Source organism: Nanorana parkeri, unplaced genomic scaffold (assembly GCF_000935625.1).
Source record: "Nanorana parkeri isolate BGI_ZX_2015 unplaced genomic scaffold, ASM93562v1 scaffold321, whole genome shotgun sequence".
Lineage (NCBI taxonomy): Eukaryota > Metazoa > Chordata > Amphibia > Anura > Dicroglossidae > Nanorana > Nanorana parkeri.
This window is the reverse complement of record NW_017306589.1, coordinates 1,279,158-1,300,121: the sequence shown is the minus strand read 5'-3', so window position 1 is coordinate 1,300,121 and position 20,964 is coordinate 1,279,158. Positions and strand designations below refer to the sequence as shown.

General features: G+C 44.8%; 1 protein-coding gene across 1 annotated transcript in view; it reads right to left on the bottom strand.

Annotated features, from left to right (window-relative positions):
* Positions 1 to 1,020: 1,020 nt before the first annotated feature.
* LOC108788359 (PHD finger protein 1-like) overlaps positions 1,021 to 20,964 on the bottom strand; it is a 25,035-nt gene continuing 5,091 nt past the window's right edge. The window contains exons 2-4 of the mRNA XM_018558113.1: positions 2,618 to 2,808; positions 1,286 to 1,367; positions 1,021 to 1,169 (exon numbers count right to left, since the gene is read on the bottom strand). Of these exons, the coding sequence (XP_018413615.1) occupies positions 1,021 to 1,169; positions 1,286 to 1,367; positions 2,618 to 2,791 (405 nt within the window). The 5' untranslated portion in view covers positions 2,792 to 2,808. The remainder of the gene's footprint in view (positions 1,170 to 1,285; positions 1,368 to 2,617; positions 2,809 to 20,964) is intronic.

Below are 20,964 nucleotides of genomic sequence, written 5' to 3'. Positions count from 1 at the left end.
AAACTCATCCAAAACTAACAAAAATTCAGATTTTGTCCGAATCCGAAACCCCAAACCGAATTACATTTCTGACCCGAATCCTGAAAAATCCGAACCAAATTTTTTCGCAGCTTACATGTCTCCTCTGAAGTTGGACTACAAAGTGTTTGCGGAACATTGGGAAGATGACAATGAAAGTAGTTAACTCCATTATCTGATATCATTGCACTGAAACTTGCTACACTACATGGCTGGACATCTGAAGACAACTTGCCATCACACCTCTTTGAGAATATTGGCCGTCCCATTTCAAAACCATGGGCCGCATTAATATGGAGTTGTTGTTCCGCTCCTCACCCCCTGCACCAATAACAGTTTCCACTCTTCTGGGGAGACTTTCCATATTTTGTACTCATCAAACTGTGTCTATGGAGCAGGTGCAGAGTATGCTGCAAAAAAAAAGAGCATTCCCCAAACTGTTGCCACAAAGCTGGAAGTGCACAATTGTCATGGATCTCTTTGTATGCTTGTCAATTGAGATTCCATGGCTTTGTGCTTGATTTTTATGCACCTGTTTTCAGATTGGGATTTCCAATAAGCTCACAAAGGTGTGATGATCTGGTGTTTGGAAACTGTTGCCCATATAGTATACACTGAGTGGCCAGATTATTATGACCATCCCATCAGTACTTCGTTGGGCCACGAGATAACTCCACGAGATGACTTCATTGGGCCGCCTCGTGACTCCACAAGATGTTGAAAGGTGATGCGAGGAATCGGACACTGCACTGTTGCCCTTCTGTTGTCTTGTACCAGTCTTGTCACTCTCCGTTCTGCCCTAACATTGACTAGTCGCTGACGGCCACAATTCGCACGTTCAGACCCAGATTTTCGGCTGACAGTCTTGTCTTTAAACACTTTAACAACAGCTGCTCTTGAACATTTAACGAATTCTGCTGCTTTGCTGATACTCGCTCCATGGCTCCGAGTAAGGGTTAGAGACCTATGGAATGCCTGACAACATGCAAAGTATTATAACAGCTAACACCATGAAGCGGAGATGACAGAAGGCAATGAGCTAGTTTTGTCCTCACCGTGCTTGCACTTCCCACAATGCACGAGTTTATTGTCAGAGGTACACGACTGTGAGTTACACACGCAGCACAGCTGCTCCTTCCCCGGGACGGCGGCTACGGAACAAGAAGAGAAGATAATTCATGAACCTGCCATGCGTGACGGCGGGAATTCCGCCATGAATTATTAATTATGTCAGTTACAGTCATCAAAGCGGAATCTGAGATCTTACGAGGAAAGATGTCCTTCCACAGCACTGAGAACTGGGAGTTATCTTCAAAGCGGACCAGGCACGTCTCCTGTGTGCTATCCACCTGTAAGCGGGAAGAGTTTATGAGATGTGAGTGAGAAGGTACATCCAGGAGGAGGTGAGGAGGCTGAGAGTGAAGGGTTGGCAAGCAAAGTGGTGACAGTATTCCCCAGATCATCTGACAACTTTCATTTTACGCCGGGGGGTTTGAATCTATTTGTTTTTTGTAAGGCACTGCGGGTATCCATATGAAAGACACTTTGATGCATCTTAATACTACAACCTAAACCCTGAACTCCAGGCAAACAGCTAAATACACATAAGGGAGCTGTTTTATCTGCCAAATGATTTGCATTATTGTCCAACCAGTCCTGGGATTTACACAGCTCTGACAAACGGCACTGCCCTGTATGGCAGTGCAGGAAACCTGATTATTCTTTGCTGCAGTTAAGTAACACTAAGGGCCGGTGCACACCTATGCGACACCGTACCGCGCGGCAATCGTGCACGATTCCGGGCAGATTGCGGCGCGGTAAGGAGTCGTATAGATGTGCACTGATCGCGCTGTAGGTGCCATTATTTTTCAATGGCAACCCAGTCGCGCCGGGCAGATCGCGCGGTACCTTTTTTCTGCGGTACATGATGCGCGGCTGCTTTAGCCGCAATCGTGTTCAGGAGGACGGGCGGAAGCGTGAAGGGAAACCACGCGATCCGCCCGGCGAGACTGGGATGCCAATGAAAAAAAAATCAGTGCACATCTATATGACTCCTTACCGTGCGGCAATCCGCCCGGAATCGATTGCCGCACGGTATGGTGTTGCATAGGTGTGCACCGGCCCTTAAAGGTCTTGTCCATCCCCCAGCCTATGACTAGACAGTGAAAAGAGAAGCAGGAGACTGATAAGCTTAGCTCTCTATCATTCTGCTCTCTTCTCCTATAAGCATGCTCATTTTGCTGCAGGACAACTGTTTCTCCCCCTTTCAGTCTGGGCTCTGCTGGGAAAAGCCCAGAGGCTGACACCAAGTTGAATTCAGATACTTACATTGCTTGTATTTATTAATTATTAAGTATTATTGAATACATGTTGCAATATTTTGTGCCTTTTATATCTACCTGGAGTTCAGCATTAACCACTTCCTGCGGGTTCACGTAAATGTATGTCATCCGCTGGAAGTGGTTATACCAGCAGGCGATTTCTGTTTAAATACAAGTGATTTGACGTCTATACAGGTGCCGGATCGCTTGTGTGGTGCGGCGCAGTGTCGTCGTTGCCCCCCCCCCGTTGCCGCTCTGTATATCAAAAGGGTCCTCACCTTCTTGATGATGCCCAGGTACAGCAGTCCGTCTGTCCACCGAGCTAGAACGTCTTGACCCTCCCAGAAGCGAGCCAGTGTCTGGAAACGGGGGCGCTTCACCAGAGCAGGGTTGACCCTGGGGCTGGTGGGAGTGGTACGGCTAGGTCGGGTCGGGGTCTCCCTTCCCTCCATCACATTTTAAAAAGAACCTGTAGAAACAAACCATAAAGGAAGTCAGAGAGAGAAGAGAAGTCTGGAAGAACGTTAATGATGATACAATCTGTCTGCATGAACTGATGGGGCAATACAAAGAGGAAGGAAAATGTGTAGAGGTCAACTGGAACCCACAACCACCAATTGGAACCCACAACCACCAATTGGAACCCATCTTTAGGACATCTTCAAACAGATAAGTTTAATCTGGTATACAAATCATCGCTGTTTCCTGCATTGAATAAAGCCAAAAGACTCTAAATCATGGGAACCAACAACCAAAATGAAGTATAATTTTTTAAGTGAACCTGAATAAACCGGGAGCTGACAATATCTTCTTGTGCATGATAGACGCAGGCTTGGTGGCTGCCGGCTTGCTCTTATTTTTACTGCCTAGTAAATCACTGACCAGGAACAAGTATGCCAGTCTGACAACACACTTATTTCGAAGCAGTGACTCACCAGGAAATAAAGCCAAGATCAAAACATTAGCCCTGGGGGCTGCCCCTTAAAAATTAATGGGCAATGGCAGCTCCCATCTCTATATCCTCATACATTTCTTTTAAAGTGTAACCATTTTGCATCAATTTTTTTAATGAAAGGTAGTTGTATAGCGCCAACAATTTACATTCACATCAGTCCCTGCTCTCAAGGGTCTTACAATCTAAGGCCCCTATCTCCCGTGTAGGCATACGCATACTTACTAGCACCAATTAACCTACCAGCATGTCAATTGAGTGTTGGAAGAAACCAGAGTACCCAGAGGAAACCCAAGCACATGCAAACTCCATGAGGTAGCTTCCTGGTTGGGATTCAACCAAGTATCTCAATGCTGCATGGCAGGAGGTCTAATCGCTCAACTTGACCGACTCAATATAATAAGCAGGGTCATCCCTATAATTGGGCTGCCTTAGGCCACACATGCCGCACCCCTTTCCAGCCAGAGTGCACCAGGTTGCTAAGAGCTCTTAGCAACCTGTGATGCTCTGGCTGGCCTCCAGCGCAGCTCCTAGCAACCAGTGATGTCAGTGAGTTGGGCGGCATGCGGGACACAAGTACCTTCCCCTTCTGGTAACCTGGGCAACCAACAACCCCCCCACCGGGAATGTGCACCGCCAGCAACCACCTACTTGCTGACCATTGAAGTGCCCAGTAGATGTTCCAGTTGTGCTAGTTGCTACAGGCATTGTACAGACTAGGGATGCACCGATACCGCTACTAGTATCGGGTATCGGTGCCGAGTGTTTGGGCCAGTACTAGGTTTGTTCTGAAGTTGAATTTGTATGTAAGTTGGAACAGGTAAATTTTTTAAATGCAGCTCCAGCCAAAAAAAAATGTTTTTAGTTTAGGATAGCATAGGGAAGGGTTAACCCCCTGTAATGTTTGTTTTGCTGTGTGTGCCCCTGTTCAGAAGATTTCACCTCACTTTCTGTCCCTGTGACAATTGGATTTTGAACATTTTGGGTTATCGTGGAAACAAGGATTGGTGGTAAAGCTTCAGTGGAGACACCCTTTTCCCATGATCACTCTTACAGGAGTGAATTTCCCTTCCTAGGGGTGGATTTCCGCTCACTTCCTGTTGTCTCAAGGACAGGAAGTGAGATTAAATCTTTCTAATGAGGATACAGATAGCAGTAAAAACCTCACAGTGACCCGGAAGAAGAGGCGGGCACCCCATATCTGCACGTCTAACAACAGCCAACTTCCTGTAATGTACGTACAGTACTACGAACCATCCCCAAAAAGGTGGGTACTCCTCGTCTGCACAAGTACGCTAGCATTACAACTACTGGAACGCTGCGCAGTACACTTTAGCTGCAGCCTGGGACCCCCTGCTGTACAGTAATAGCCTCCATTTGTAAGTAGGAATCGTATGTAAGTCAGATGTTTGTAACTCGGGGACTTCCTGTATACGTATATGATTCCCAGACCCGTATTGCTTTCTGGAGCTCCCGAATGCTATTCGGAAATTCGGACTCCTGAATGCAATTCGGGTCCAGGAGCTTCAGCTTCAGTATAATATCTGTATACGGTTTTCTGTGTTAGTTGCAACAAATATTCGTTCGTAAACTCATCCAAAACTAACAAAAATTCAGATTTTGTCCGAATCCGAAACCCCAAACCGAATTACATTTCTGACCCGAATCCTGAAAAATCCGAACCAAATTTTTTCGCAGCTTACATGTCTCCTCTGAAGTTGGACTACAAAGTGTTTGCGGAACATTGGGAAGATGACAATGAAAGTAGTTAACTCCATTATCTGATATCATTGCACTGAAACTTGCTACACTACATGGCTGGACATCTGAAGACAACTTGCCATCACACCTCTTTGAGAATATTGGCCGTCCCATTTCAAAACCATGGGCCGCATTAATATGGAGTTGTTGTTCCGCTCCTCACCCCCTGCACCAATAACAGTTTCCACTCTTCTGGGGAGACTTTCCATATTTTGTACTCATCAAACTGTGTCTATGGAGCAGGTGCAGAGTATGCTGCAAAAAAAAAGAGCATTCCCCAAACTGTTGCCACAAAGCTGGAAGTGCACAATTGTCATGGATCTCTTTGTATGCTTGTCAATTGAGATTCCATGGCTTTGTGCTTGATTTTTATGCACCTGTTTTCAGATTGGGATTTCCAATAAGCTCACAAAGGTGTGATGATCTGGTGTTTGGAAACTGTTGCCCATATAGTATACACTGAGTGGCCAGATTATTATGACCATCCCATCAGTACTTCGTTGGGCCACGAGATAACTCCACGAGATGACTTCATTGGGCCGCCTCGTGACTCCACAAGATGTTGAAAGGTGATGCGAGGAATCGGACACTGCACTGTTGCCCTTCTGTTGTCTTGTACCAGTCTTGTCACTCTCCGTTCTGCCCTAACATTGACTAGTCGCTGACGGCCACAATTCGCACGTTCAGACCCAGATTTTCGGCTGACAGTCTTGTCTTTAAACACTTTAACAACAGCTGCTCTTGAACATTTAACGAATTCTGCTGCTTTGCTGATACTCGCTCCATGGCTCCGAGCCTCAACAATCATCCCACGTTCAAAGGCTGTTAAATCGCGTTGTTTATCCGTATCTTCAGAAACACTTCTACTGTCGTGGTAAACAACCTGCTTCCCTATTTATAATGGTCTGACCCTCTAGCAACTTCAGCGCAAAATTATAGCTAATTTGCCTACAAACGTCAGGTGGTCATAATAATCTGGCCACTCAGTGTATATACGGTACATAGCACACAATATGACTTTCTGAGGCACGGCACATAATCTATCTACCAGCTAGCTTACCCAGCAGTACACTTGATCAAGTTGTAACCAATACAACAGATTTTTTCCCAATTTTAGCATGGCATGTCTAAGGGCTATGGCACACTCACCATCCTTTCATTGGTGATAACTTGCCAGTTACAGTATCATAGAGAAAAATACTCTGGTTCATGGTGTCGCCCCTTCACTGGCCATATGAGTGAGGCATTGCTCTCTCGCTGATGGAAAGACTACAGAATCTCCCTCACCAACAAGGGATCGATGCCTCGTTTATCTGGCTAGTAAGGGAGCAACGCAGTGGAATCAGTTAAATATTTATTTGCTCTCTATAGCAATCTTGTTGCTGGTACAGTAAGGCTTGGGGCATTCAGAACAAAGTGACAGGGTCTGCGAAAATGATCCCCCAAAGGCTTCCCCATCACTCCTTCCTCTAACTCAAAACACCAAGTATTTTCGGGTATGGGTGATCATGTGACCTTCTCCAATGTGGTTGTGCTGGGGCCTAGTGGCTGAGCACTGTTACATAAGGGAGGGTCTGACTTCCCTGCTCCCTCTAGGCTCCGGCACCAGCCAACGCCAGCTATTTTGGCGGGTGCAATGGAGTTAGGAGTGGTTGGAGAGGTAACAGTGCTTCGGTTGTGTGGCGCACCTTTCACAGCCCAGAATGGGTGAAGTGACAGTGTTTCTTTTAGTGAAAGTTCATGGACGGAGAAAGTTGGTGGTGAAAGTTCATGGACGGATGAAGGTTCATGGATGGTGAAAGTTCATGGATGTTGAAAGTTCATGGATGGATGAAGGTTCATGGATGGATGAAGGTAGGATTTACATTGGGCAACCTATTATGTGCAGGTTGAGTTGCACAATAATGACATTGCAAGCCATACAATGCTGATGAAGGTTCATGGATGGTGAAAGTTCATGGATGTATGAAGGTTCATGGATGGTGAAAGTTCATGGATGTATGAAGGTTCATGGGTGGTGAAAGTTCATGGATGGATGAAGGTTCATGGATGGATGAAGGTTCATGGATGGATGAAGGTTCATGGGTGGTGAAAGTTCATGGATGGATGAAGGTTAATGGGTGGTGAAAGTTCATGGGTGGTGAAAGTTCATGGATGGATGAAGGTTCATGGATGGTGAAAGTTCATGGATGGATGAAGGTTCATGGTTGTGCATTCATAAAGAATTTCCTCTGCTTCATGGCTCTATTTAGAGGCCATAATATGCTTTGAAACTCATTCACAAAGCTGTTAATGTGCATCGTCACGCACAATTATTTGTGTATTATAGCTGTAAAAATGCACCATTATGGGTGAGTCTGGAGGACTCGGAGCATGTTGCTTGATTTTATCCCTGAATCTCTGTGCTTCTTTATGCAATGCAGGCAGATCATGAGTGCTGTGCATAGCTTCCTGCCCTTAACCCTGATGCAAGAAGTGGGCTGGCTCTTGGGAGGAGCTATGCAAATATGAAAATGCCTTGATGGATGGATGTTAGTCTGGAAAAGTGGACGTTCCAAGCTTGGCCCAGGTAATGGCCACATGTGATGCTGAGCTTCCAAGATTGGAAGAACTGCAATCCAATGAATGAAAGTTGAGGCAAGGACAGTCAGGGACAGAGGCAGGGACAGTCAGGCTGGGGAGGAAAGAGCTAGGTTATAAGGAAATGAGGCGGGCTCTATCTGCTGCAGCTTCTAATGCACATTGTGAGCTCACATTCTGCAGTAAAATCAGGGCAAGCAGTCAAGGAGAGGAGCCGAAAATGACTTAATCGCTTGCCTGACATGGGCCTAACCTCAATCAGCCAATGATTTCTTGGAGAGGAGGCAGTGGTGAGTGGAGTAATCTTCAATTCATTAATACAAGAATAAAAGGATACTTAAAATCTGTTTAGGGATTACCCCATCACTGCCTCTTTTCTTCAAACTACTGGCATTTGTCAAACCTCTGTCCTTCATAGCCAGCTATCTGGCAGAATACCACATGGTCTTGCAGGTCTTAGATGAGCCGTCTATTATTAAACACTGTAGATGCATCAAGAGTTCTCCTTCCCCTCAGGCTGCATCTCTACTAGGAGTCCAGCACCTTCATCACACCCTGCCGATCAGGCACTAGTATGAGATAGGTTGACATGCACTGCTGCTTAAACCGAACCTGCAGGCAGGCTACGGGCAATTCAAATAATTACAGGCATTCAGTGATCTTTTAAACAAGCATTGACTATCCTCTGTAGCTGCAAGCTCTGTGGACCAATTCATCCTCAGATTTCTTAGGAGTCCTTCTCTACGCCCTCATTCGCACCTCTGAGATGTGGGAGCGTGTGCGATGCTGTACGCGATCCTGCATCACATGCAATAGGTATCCCTCCGCACTCCTTACCGGTAAACCCCTTGAGATGGGTGCTGCAATGACTGCAGATGGCACCACTCTGATCAGTGTAGGAAAAAAAAAGGTGTCACCAGCACACCAGAGAAATGTGTTCAAACTAAACTTACATTTATGAATGCATATTGTCGCAAGAATGACTAATCAGGTGCATGCATGAGTGCGATTTAGCTGGTAGGCATTTAAATTAATAGGCTGCCCTACTGCAATGCACTGATGTGTGAACAGGGGCTAAACCAGCTCAGCTCCACTTCCCAGTAGTGACTCTAGGAGAAGGAGCTCTCGGAGGGAGGAGCAGCGTGAGCTGAGCTGCTGAGAATAACTGGAACAATTCTGCTGTGAACTCTGAGGATGAATAAAGTTTTACCGTGCAAAAAAAGAGCGTTTTTTACCAGAAGACAGAGAGTTTCTGATGCAATAATAAACTACCTGCTAGTAAATGAAAAACCCCTTTAGTTGCACTTTAAGAATTTTTTTAAAGTGAACCTGTCGGGTGCTTTCACATTTTCAAAGCAGAAGCCTTCCCTATAAGCCTGTGTCAGAAAGAAAACCCCCACAACATTCTCTACATGCATGTGCAGTAGAGATCTTCGGCCGGAAGAAGAGAGACACAGTTTAAGTCAATGCATGCAGCCCTGCAGCGTGCATGCGCGCAGACACAGGAGACAAGGCAGTCAGCGCTGGATCAGAGACTGGCACCAACGCTGGAGGGACTCCTGAAAACTACTGGAAAGAAGATGATCAGATCAGGAGGCATCATTTAAGGTAGATCCTTAGACCAGCATTGGGGGGAAGAAATATTTAATGCCACTTTAAGTGATTACCCCGATGTTGGGTCTAAGCCCATTTCCCCTGTCCACTCCCTCTCAAAAAGGCTGCTCTTTATAGGCACTGAGGTGCTCCTATTAAAGGAGAACTATGGGGTCAAGGCTTTTCCCCATGGTTCTCCTAAGGGTCACGGGAGAACACAAACTAGTATCCTCCCGTCACCCAAAGCTCAGTACACGGCGAGCGACAGCTCCCAGTATACTGAGACCGCCGCAGCCGGAACGGATCCCGACATTGCTGTCGAGATCCACCCAGCTGCGGGATTGACAGCTGGCTCTGCCTTTCCAGAGGCAGAGCCAGCTGTGCCTGCCCCCTCCTAGATCGAGAAGTGAGCGAGCGACGGTATGTGTTCGCTCACTTCCCGATCTACTGAGCCGACCTGTGACAGTTTCATTGTCACAGGTCGGCTCAGATTATGAGGCTGAGTGAAAATCATTCACCTCATAATTCTCCTATTAAGCAGTTGGCCTTGTCTATTCTCAGGAAGGACTTTTACTGTTAAATGCTTAAAATGGCTGTCGGGTTCACTTTAACACATTGTAAGCCATCATGCTGGTAGATCCAATGAAAGGAAACAAACAAAAAAAAAGAATGTTAAAAAAAATCCTGAAATGCCTAAATGCACGCACTCGTTTAACACGTCCTTTAAACATAATTATAAGCGATGTGACTCGAGCTTTCCTTTCGATCCAGAGTGCAGGCAAAGAGGAAGGTGTAGAATTGATTGTCTTGGAGAGTTTTTAATCAGGCTCTATTGAGCAAGCGAAGTAAACCTTTGTGCTGCACAGTGATTAAAAATCCCTTGTGTAGAGCATGCGTTGAAAACAATTAATTACAAAAAAAAACAAACCAAAAAAGCGATCAGCGTTCCAGGAAATTGATCTCTTAATTTCTCGTTGCTAAATATAGCCAGCGCGGCGCAGCCATTTACCGGATTATAAAACGAGATAATCAGTTAACCGCAACCGCAGGGAGCCTTGTAGTTACTTCGGTCGATGCCAACTGGGAGCTTTTAGACCCGGACCTTTTTAATTACTGATCGCGGTTTTCCCCTTTGCGCAGAAAGAAAATAGATCCATCAGCAGCCTGTGACAAGCATGCCGGCGGATCGCGTTTAGAAAAAAATACAGTTTGTGCGCGGAGCTTCATTGGCACGATGCACCTCAAGTGGCTGTACTGTACGCTGGCTCGTTGGTTCCTGGGATTCGTCCAACTCTGCTTAATGGTGCTGCAAGTTTGGCAGATTCCAGCCAATTATTATTGTTTTAGGGCTCGTGCATTCAAGCATTTCTTTGCATTCAAGTGGCGTTTCTACTTGATAAGTTGATGTTTTCATGAAATCAGCTGGAGGCCGCTCAGAGAAGCTAAAGCCGGGTCTACACGGTTCTATTCTTTTACATCAACTCGTGAACAAAAAAATGGAACAAATCCCTCCATCAATGCCTACGAGAGTTGAAGGATGAATCCTAGGGTTGCCACCTGTCCCGGATTTACCTGGACAGTCCGGGTTTTGAGTCCTGTAGGTGCTATTTCCAGGTTTCAGGCCAGCCGAAACCCAGACACAGGACATACAGGACTCAAAACCCGGACAGTCCAGGTGAATCCGGGACAGGTGGCAACCCTAATGAATCCTCCTTTGTTTACTTAGCTGATTGTCTGCTGGCTCAGTTCAGCCGAGAACTGTCCAACCGGCTCCTTTGATCAGCTGTTCGAGGGATCAGCTGTTCGAGCGGCACCCACGCAGCAAAGTTTGAAGCATGTATACCCGATTAAGGGCCCATTTACACCGGATCTGTTGTGCTGCGATCTGTTGCGTTAAAATACGTTTTCAATGGATGGTAATGGAAGAGCACCAAAACAATGAATGGGTGAGGGGCTAGTTCACACCGCTCTCTTCCATTGCGTTGAAAAAAAAAAAAAAGTGCACAACTTTTTTTCAGCGCAACATAACGGATTTGGTGTGAACTAGACCCATTCGTTTTTCCAGTGCCCTTCCATTAGCACCTGGTGTGAATGCGCCCTTAAGTGTCTTAAAGGCAAACAAAAGCAAAACCTGCATTGGGTTTACTTCTAAAGCTGCCATACACTATTAGTTTATGGGGCTGGACAAGAAAAAAAATTATTGACTCCCCCCACTGGTCTATTGTACTCGGACAGTAGTGGGTATGCCACTGTCAAAATTCCCGGAACAATGGCTGCAGCTGATTGGCCAAGATTTTTCAGACCGGCTCCTATTGATTGATAATTTAGCTTTTGTTGAACGGGGTATTCTGTACTAGGTTATACATTGGTTGAATTTCAGCCAGAATTTGACCAGCGTATGGCCTGCTTAAATGTTAAGCCCTAAAAATGGACCTAAACTTTGAATCTTTCCTGGTCAGTCAGGTATAAGATAGGGAATTAAGGGGTTTGACAGACTACAGAAACATGCATGTCAAATGCAATAAGCATGTTCTGCAAAGTTCTGGTTGTGGATAGATAAGGCAGGGCTCAGAGTAAACCCAGTTCACCCAATCCCGCTTAAGACGCTAACCGCCACCGCCTCCTTCTGACCCAATCTGTTGCGTTGAGGTGAATTCAACAACCCCACAGCTACACATCACAATGAGTTGGGAAATGCCCCCCCCCCCCAAATGATTGGGTCGGGAGGAGGGGGTTGCGATTAGGGTTTTGAGCAGGCTTGGGCAAACTCAGATGAACTGTGTGTGCGCCAAGCCCATCCTCATGGTGTGGATAATGTGACCCACAGCAGCTGAGCAATGTGGACATCAATAGCAGATAGACATCAGCAACTTAGTCCAAAGCGGTCACAGCTTCAGGTTACTTCAACCAGAGCACCGTGGACCTGCTTATTACAGGTGACCGGTATGTTTCTGCTTGCTTTTACAGCTATACCCACCCTCTCCCATATCTGCCTGAACACTTTGGATAACCCGTCAGGTTTATTTAGCCATCTACATCCCTAGGAGAGGAATGGAGGAAAAGTCTTCCAGAGGGGACACTTGTTCTGATGAAAACTGTCAAGAGAGGATTCTTTCACTTTGGAGAGTGTACTTAAGAGAAGCACATTTGGGGGTTTTCAAATGTTTTCTATAATTGGGCAGCTTTTACCCAATTTTGTGTTGCATTTTTTTAAATATTATGCCTGAGGATTCTGCAACATCAACCTCTCAAGATGTATTCAATGGACTACTAAATGACATCAACAAGGCTACTTTACGACTTGGCAAATGATACTAACGTGTCGTAAATGGCACCAAAATCACCCCCAGGGACGTCCCAAGGCCGAGTGTCACCCGTAGCGGAGACCGGGAGACCCCACAGTGAAGTCATCGCGCACGTGTGGTCATCTAATTGAAGCCTGCCGGCGGCCATCTTAGTTATGGACACCAGCAGGGATGTTCGCCCGCCGGGTCCCCTCCTCTCTCCATGACAGAGTGCCCAACGTTTTAGGGGGGGTGACACCAAAATGACGCAGTCATTTTGATGTCACCCGGGTGCGGTGCCCCCCCTCCCCAAGTATGAACAAGAAAAATCACTAAATTCCCCCACCTTAAAGAGCGCAGATGAAGGGATCTCCCCTCCCCTGCCAGCTATTGGATTCTGATAGCCTGTGCCCAAAGAATACCCAAACAGTGACTGTAGTGGATTGGCTGCACTCACTATATAGCCAACAATTTTCTAGCAAAATCCTTCAACAAAAAACGATTGAAGAATTGACTTTTGTCAAGATGGGTGGTGGCGACAGGGCCACCGAATTTCAGCAGGAAACTGACAAAATCTGATATTGTGTATGGCCAGATACTGTAAAGGCTACATCCATATACATAGACAATGGTAGGCAATAGCTTACACAAATGATCTTTCATAGAGAAGGTTCCATAACTATTATGGATTACACAAAAATACACATGCAACAGTGCCATAGAATATTTGAAAGAGGTTTGCGGTTACAGGAAATGTGCATGCGTATTTGGTACAGTTGTCAGCACATCTGATGAAGAGCATGCATTGCCAACCACTATTCAATGTTAAAAATGTTTAGGCCAATTAGGAGATCTCCAACAAACAAATTAATGTAAGGAGCCAGCCAATCAAGTTTGATGAACAATAGAACATGTCCTTCCACTAACAAAGGTCAAAGAAAGCTAAAAAAATAAGGCAACAGCTGTAAGTCCTCATTATTTGGGAACATAAACAGGGTTATTCACAAAAGGGTGAAGAGTTTGGAGAAGGCCGGAGGAGAAGTGAACAATCTAGGACAACATAGCTGAACTGGAAAGTGAGCTGAATTGGAGAGTTTTTCCAGTTCAGCGATGTTGTCCTAAATTGCTCACTTCTCCTCCGGCCTTCTCCAAACTCTTCACCCTTTTGTGAATAACCCTGACAGTGTATGACCAGATGTATGTGGACTCCCCTTCAAATTTTTCAGATCCATAAAGAAATGGTTTAACGAGGAGAACCTGAGTGGCCTCCATAGAGCGCGAACTTCAGGTCTTTTCTTCCTACATCCTTACCTGATATCACAAATGATCTTTTGACTGAATGGGCACAAATTTGCCCACAGACACGCTCAGATATCTTTCGGAAAGGTTTCCTAGAAGAGTTTTTGCCACAGAATGGGTCCAATTTCACACAAATTCCCGTGCTTTCGGAATAGGTTGACCTAATATAGGTTTGATGGTCCGGTGTCCATACACTTTTGGTCATTTATGTGTTGATTTACTGAAGGCAAATAAGGTGTACATTTTTCAAGGGAACTTTCACTTTTGGAATGACTCCATCCTTGCCTGCTGTCTTGTACCTCACTGCCTGCAAGTTACTGACCCAGCCTGTTCCTGACTCCATCCCTGCCTGCTGTCTTGTAACTCACTGCCTGCAAGTTACTGACCCCAGCCTATTCCTAACTCCATCCCTGTCTGAAAGTTGCTGACCCAGCCTGTTACTGACTCCATCCCTGCCTGCTGTCTTGTACCTCACTGCCTGCAATTTACTGACCCAGCCTGTTCCGGACTCCATCCCTGCCTGCTGTCTTGTACCTCACTGCCTGCAAGTTACTGACCCAGCCTGTTCCTGACTCCATCCTTGCCTGCTGTCTTGTACCTCACTGCCTGCAAGTTACTGACCCAGCCTGTTCCTGACTCCATCCCTGCCTGCTGTCTTGTAACTCACTGCCTGCAAGTTACTGACCCCAGCCTATTCCTAACTCCATCCCTGTCTGAAAGTTGCTGACCCAGCCTGTTACTGACTCCATCCCTGCCTGCTGTCTTGGTACTTCCTTGTCTGATCGCTGCCGACTTCCGCTTGTCCTGGAGCTCACTTAAGGGTGACCGACTTAGGAATGTCTGCATCACAGATTCCAGTATCTCTGGCAACACTACCCTTTGGCACTCGTGCCACTACTTGTCCCTGCACACCCTGTTCCACTGCACAGGAGTACTTGGACCGGAGCAGCAAGAGAGGCCGCTCTTGTAATCTCAGGCTCCCATAAGGTACATGAAAATTCCCTTTGCAAAGACCAGTATTGTTGCTTGCACACAACTGGATGATGGAAGTCAGCAGAGGATGACCTCATTCACCAAGTTAAAATTCTCTTGCAAAGTAACAGCCCATTTGCCCTTAGTAAATCTACCCCATAGTGTAGCTCTGTCATATCATCACCATTCATAATTATCTGGTATGTGTTACATCTTAATAAAAGTAATCAATCAAAAATGGGTAACGTCAATAGAAAACTGCAGGTAAGTCTAAAATGCGCATGTGAGAATGGAATGTGTCTTTGATAATGGAAGAGGAAAAAAGGAATGAATGAGATCATATCAAGGAGCGATTATACAAATTTGCAGTATTAAAGGTGCAATCCAATTTTTATGGAAAAATAAAAAAACAAGCAGAGCACACATCCATTCAGAACAGTTTATTGAGATTATGAACATGCCACAAGGTGCACGATAAAGCACAAGACACATGGAGCCACAATGCCAGCTGACTGATGCAGAGATGTGAGTGACTAAATTCAAGCACAAGATGCAAAATGAACATACGCCAGTACAAGGATTGCACCTTTAATATTATACCAGAAACTATCGGGCAAGAACATGGATGTAATAAGGTAAAATGGCGCACAATATACAATATGATGAATACATTGTTAATAAAATGTTACCGGTCAGGCACATTACAAGACACAGTGAAATAATGAAGAGAGGAACAGTCGAGGCCATATCTATATTTCTTCCATTTTTTCCCCCCGGGTAGACGAGTGTTTTCGTCCGTCGTATTGGTATTATTAGTTCTATATGTGTGCCACTTTTTCCCACTTAATTTACTTCTCCGTCATAGAAATTGGGCAAGGAGAACCTACTACCAATGTTCCAAACACCTCCCAGATCACTGTTCTCCACCTTTACCCCTTTCTACATTGGTCAGGTCTACCTAACGCCCCCTGGGTTAAATCTACTTATTTTAACGTACTACCTGTATACATTTACCTAAACATGGTTACACTCAAAACTATTATATACTACATTTTATAATACTTTATTACAATTCCAAGCAACATCTGTGTTCTAAATGGTCACCTTTAAAAAAAAGTTAAATATATTTTCGATGTATAAAAAAGGTAAATATATTTTAGATGTAAGTAGATCTGTAAAATAAGTCAAGGCGACTGGACATCCAACCAGCTTTCTCAATTCAGAATGCCTTGTACAAAAGTTGAATGTTGCTCCAATCCACATAATCTGTTAGTCGCAACCAAGTGTTGATTGTATTTGCATAATTGGAGTCCAGGAGGTGTTATTAACCTGCCCAGAGAGAGGTGTTAAACAATGCTGTTCTAACACCTCTCTCTGGGCAGGTTAATAACACCTCCTAGACTCCAATTATGCAAATACAATCAACACCTGGTTGGGACTAACCGATTATGTGGATTGGAGCGACATTCACCATATTTATTCCCAGAGAATTTCTGTACAAGTCATTCTGAATTGAGAAAGCTGGTTGGATTATCAGTGAAACGTCTTCAGGAAAAATACAGCAAGTCCAGTTGCCTTGACTTAATATTTACAGATATACCATGACCTGGATGAATGAAAATCTTCACAGACATTTAAAGTGTATGTTTAGCCAAAACTATTTCTTTAGGGAACAGTTAAAACCTATCATTTATTTTTTGATGTCTGTGTCCCATTGAAGAAATGTACCTTCACTAGGTAAATTTCCTGGAGATGCAATAGAAAGTGAGAGGAAGTCACTACAGAGACGGGAATTCCCTTCTTAAAGGAGAACTATGGGGTCAGTGTTTTTCCCCATAGTTCTCCTTGGGGTAACGGGAGGACACAAACTAGCGTCCTCCCTTACCCTAAGCTCAGTATACCGCGAGCTACAGCTCGCGGTATACTGATACGCCGCACCTGGAGCGGATCCCGACTTAGATGACGGGATCCGCCCAGCTGCGTGAGTGACAGCTGGCTCTGCCTATCTAGAGGCAGAGCCAGCTGTACCCGCCCCCTCCCCCGTCCGTTCCGCCAGTCAGCGCTGGCAGATCGGAGCGGGGAGAGGGGAATCCAGCCCCTCCCCCTGTCACGGCAGAGAGCCATGACAGGAGCGAGAGGTGGGGGAACGCCGGTATGTGTTCTCTCACCTCCCGATCTACTGAGCCGACCTGTGACAGTCTCATTGTCACAGGTCGGCTAGAACTATGAGGTGAGTGGAAATCACTCATGTCATAGTTCTCCTTTAAGCTGGACATACATGGAGAAACGTGGGCTGAACAGTCGAAACCGTTCAATTTCCACATCCATGCTACACAACGTATGAATTGAATTCCCCATGCGGTCAGAAAACCAGACTGGTGACTACAGCTGTAGGGCTATTCAGGCGACATTCATTTGCCCGGCTCTTTCGTTTTTTCAAGGTTTGTTGAGTTTCCCGGCAGGGACACCCATAGCTTGAATTTTGTCCAACTCACAGGAATGGGCAGAAATTCGAGCTTTGTATGGTCAGCTTTAGCGATCACCCAAACAGATGTCCTCAATGGAAAATTTCTCCTCACCTCTAGTTCTGAAGACTTCCCATCAATTTCTGTTGCAGTGACGATGGTGACCAGGAGAAATAAAAAGGGTGAATCTCCCCGGCGAGGACACAAATAGCAGTAAAAAGTTAACAGTTCAGTGTGGGGATCATTGCAAGTATGCTGCTTGCAGCCCAAAGTGGGAATTTTGAAGTAGTACTAAATCTTACTCATACAGCATAGTATATGATTCCTTCCTACACACTGACTATTTTCCCTTTATACCCCCTCACATCCTGTGCGTTGCTTTCCCAACCTGCCTGCTGAAGAAGCACACCTAGCATTATTACAAGTCACCATACTATGAATTGGAACTACCCCTTCCCTCATGCCTAGCTCCAGCGCATATGCATGCTCCCCTTTCTGAGTTTTCTTCTCAGGCTGTCTTTGCGCGTTGGCACAGGCAGCATCTGCATGTCACCTTGTTGTCTGATCCCAGGAGCGTGCACAAAGGAGTCACTCCATAGGACTCTGCAAGCTAAAAAAAAGCCACCCTAAAACCAAAAAGCTGGGCAAGCCCTGAGGTGACCAGCTGAATGGGGACTAAAGGAAAACTTTCACACATCAAGAAGCAGCCCACATTGTAAGTGTTCACATCAACAGTAGAAATTTCTATTTAAAAATGGACTTTAACACACGGGGAGGGAAAACATTGGCCCTCCAGCTTTTGTGGAACCACAGATCCCACGGGGCACTGCAAGATTCTCACAGCCACGACTCCCAGAGAGAGATGCATTATGGGATTTGTAGTTTCACTACAGCTGGAGAGCCGAAGTTTAACCACCTCAGCTTTAATATCACTTAATTCTAGAAAGGCGAGGCGTGCATCTTTGCTCTCTTGTATAACAGAACTGCCTCCCTCTAGAACACCATGATAAAGTGCTGCTGCTTTCAGCTGAGCCTTAGGCAAGAATACTAATTTCCTGCTGACAGGGAATTTAGGATATTTACATTCCATGGGAAATGGAGATAAATGCAATAAGCCTCCAGGTCTCCAACTGATTTCTTAACGTAAACCTGTGCAGAGGGAAATGTAGGCTACCACTTCTGACCTTCTAAAAAAACCATTTGCCTGGCTGTCTCTGGCTTCAGTGCATTCCAAGTCACCGACTCAGAACAAAAATGGGGCCAGTGAAAACAATGATTTCAGAATAATTGATCTTACTTATTCTGGGTCAGTGGCTCCCCACACACTCTAGTACTGGGTGTCAGAGGATGTTATGAACATATCACCACATTCTGACAACTGGGTGATATTATACGAGGTTAGGCCTCCTGCACAGAACACTGCCCTACATCTGCCTTCTGCTCAAATTGGGAAGAGCCCATCTCAGTAAAAAACATGAAGGGGCAGCAGCTGGACTGTAATCTGTTGCCCAAAAAAGCATTCTGAGCAAAGTATTTTAAAATTAAAGATACCAATGCAATATAAAAAAATACTGTACTCCCTACACAAAATATATTACTTTGCAACATTTAATGGGCACTAAACTCGGGAATTAAACCATAAAAATGCATTCAAGTCCTTTTACTATTAACAGCAGAAATGTATCTTATTTGTGTATCACAATGTGGGATCCCCAATATAACTACTTTCATTTTGGAAAAAAAAAAAGTGTTAGTATTTTAATCCATTTGTATCAGATTTAAAGTGACACTAAACTCAGGAGTTACATCTTACAAATACATTCAAGTACCCCAACTATTAACAACAATGTATCTTATTTGTGTATCACTCGGCTGTAGATCCTCCAATCATCTCTGAATTGGTGCTGACACTGTCCTTCCTTCTGGAGGGGGGCTACTTGTGTTCCCCATGGTCCCTGTGTGTGTTGTAAAGTAGCCACGACTCCAAGCGCGCTCCTGGGATGGACTACAATATCATGTTTAGTTTACTAATTTGTATTGAGATTCTAGTCCATCACAGGAGCGAGCTTGGAGCGGTGACTACTTTACAACACACACAGGGACCATGGGGAACACAAGTAGCCCCCCTCCAGAAGGAAGGACAGTGTCAGCACCAATTCAGAGATGATTGGAGGATCTACAGCCGAGTGATACACAAATAAGATACATTGTTGTTAATAATGAAGGTACTTGAATGTTTTAAGATTTAACTCCTGAGTTTAATGTCCCTTTAATGCGGGTTCTACCAATAAACTACAAACTACTAAAGGGAAGTAAATGGATTGATTGTTATTAGGGATGTCCCGATACCACTTTTTCAGGACCAAGTACAAGTACTTCCCCGCATGTACTTGCCGATACCAATTACCGATACTTTTTCTTAAAGGGACAGGTGACTTTAAATGATCCATAGTACAACTACATGTTATATACTATGGATCATGATTTAACCTATTCATGTTAGCAGGGGAGAATTGTAAATCTATTGCTATAGTGTAGTGGAGGTGTGTGCTGTATATATGTACTACATATACATTACACACGTCCAGTACACTATAGCAATAGATTTACAGCCAGCCCCGTCCCAGCTTCCTTCACTCACAGTTTCACTGCGATCCGTTGCCTCACGCGGTGCCTCTCGTAGTCGGCGCTGGGCAGGATCGCTGCATCGCGTCTCGGTGCTCAGCTTGTGGGAGGCGCTCACAATTCTGCCCTGCTAACATGAATGGGTTAAATCATGGTCCATGGTACATATACAGCACATACGTCCAGTACACTGCAGTAATAGAGTTACAATTATCCCCTGCTAACATGAATGGGTTAAATGATCCATAGTACAACTACATATTGCACTATTATGTACTACGGATCATTTAATCCATTGTAATTGTGCAGTGGACTGGACATGTGTAAATACATGTACTATGTGCTACATATAGAGTGCACACTGCAGCAATAGATTTACAATTATCCTTGGCTAACATGAATGGGTTAAATGATTGATAGTACATAACATGTACTACGGATCATTTAACCTATTAATATTAGCAGAGAATAATTGTAAATCTTTTGTCTGCAGTGTATGCTCTATATCCCAGATAGCAAGCACTTGAGCTGCAAGTTTGAAAATGACTTGCTAAACTATTGCAGACTTGCCGAGCTTCACAATTTTGTTGCACAATTACAGCAAGTCTGCATTGCAAGTCTCCAGACCAGCGAGCTTGCAGAGCTCTTGCTAAGACCTGCAGGACTCTTGCTGTAGACTTGCCAAGCAAATTTGCTACAAATTCAAAAAGTGTCAACTAGACCTTGTGCTGCGAGTGTTCTGCAAGTCTACAACTTGCCAGGAATGTGTGCAGCAAGTTAACAAAATTACAATTTCACCCTGCCACAAGTTTGTAGCAAGTTATCCTTGCTATCTGGGATGTACTACATATAGAGTACACACTGCAGACAATAGAGTTACAATTCTCCCCTGCTAACATGAATGGGTTAAATGATCCATAATACAACTACATGTTATGTACTATGGATCATTTAACCCATTCATATTAGCAGGGGAGAATTGTAACTCTATTGTCTGCAGTGTATACTCTATATGTAGCACATATGGAGCATACACTGCAGGCAAACGTTTTACAATTATTCTCTGCTAATACTAAAATGTTCTTAATAGGGAC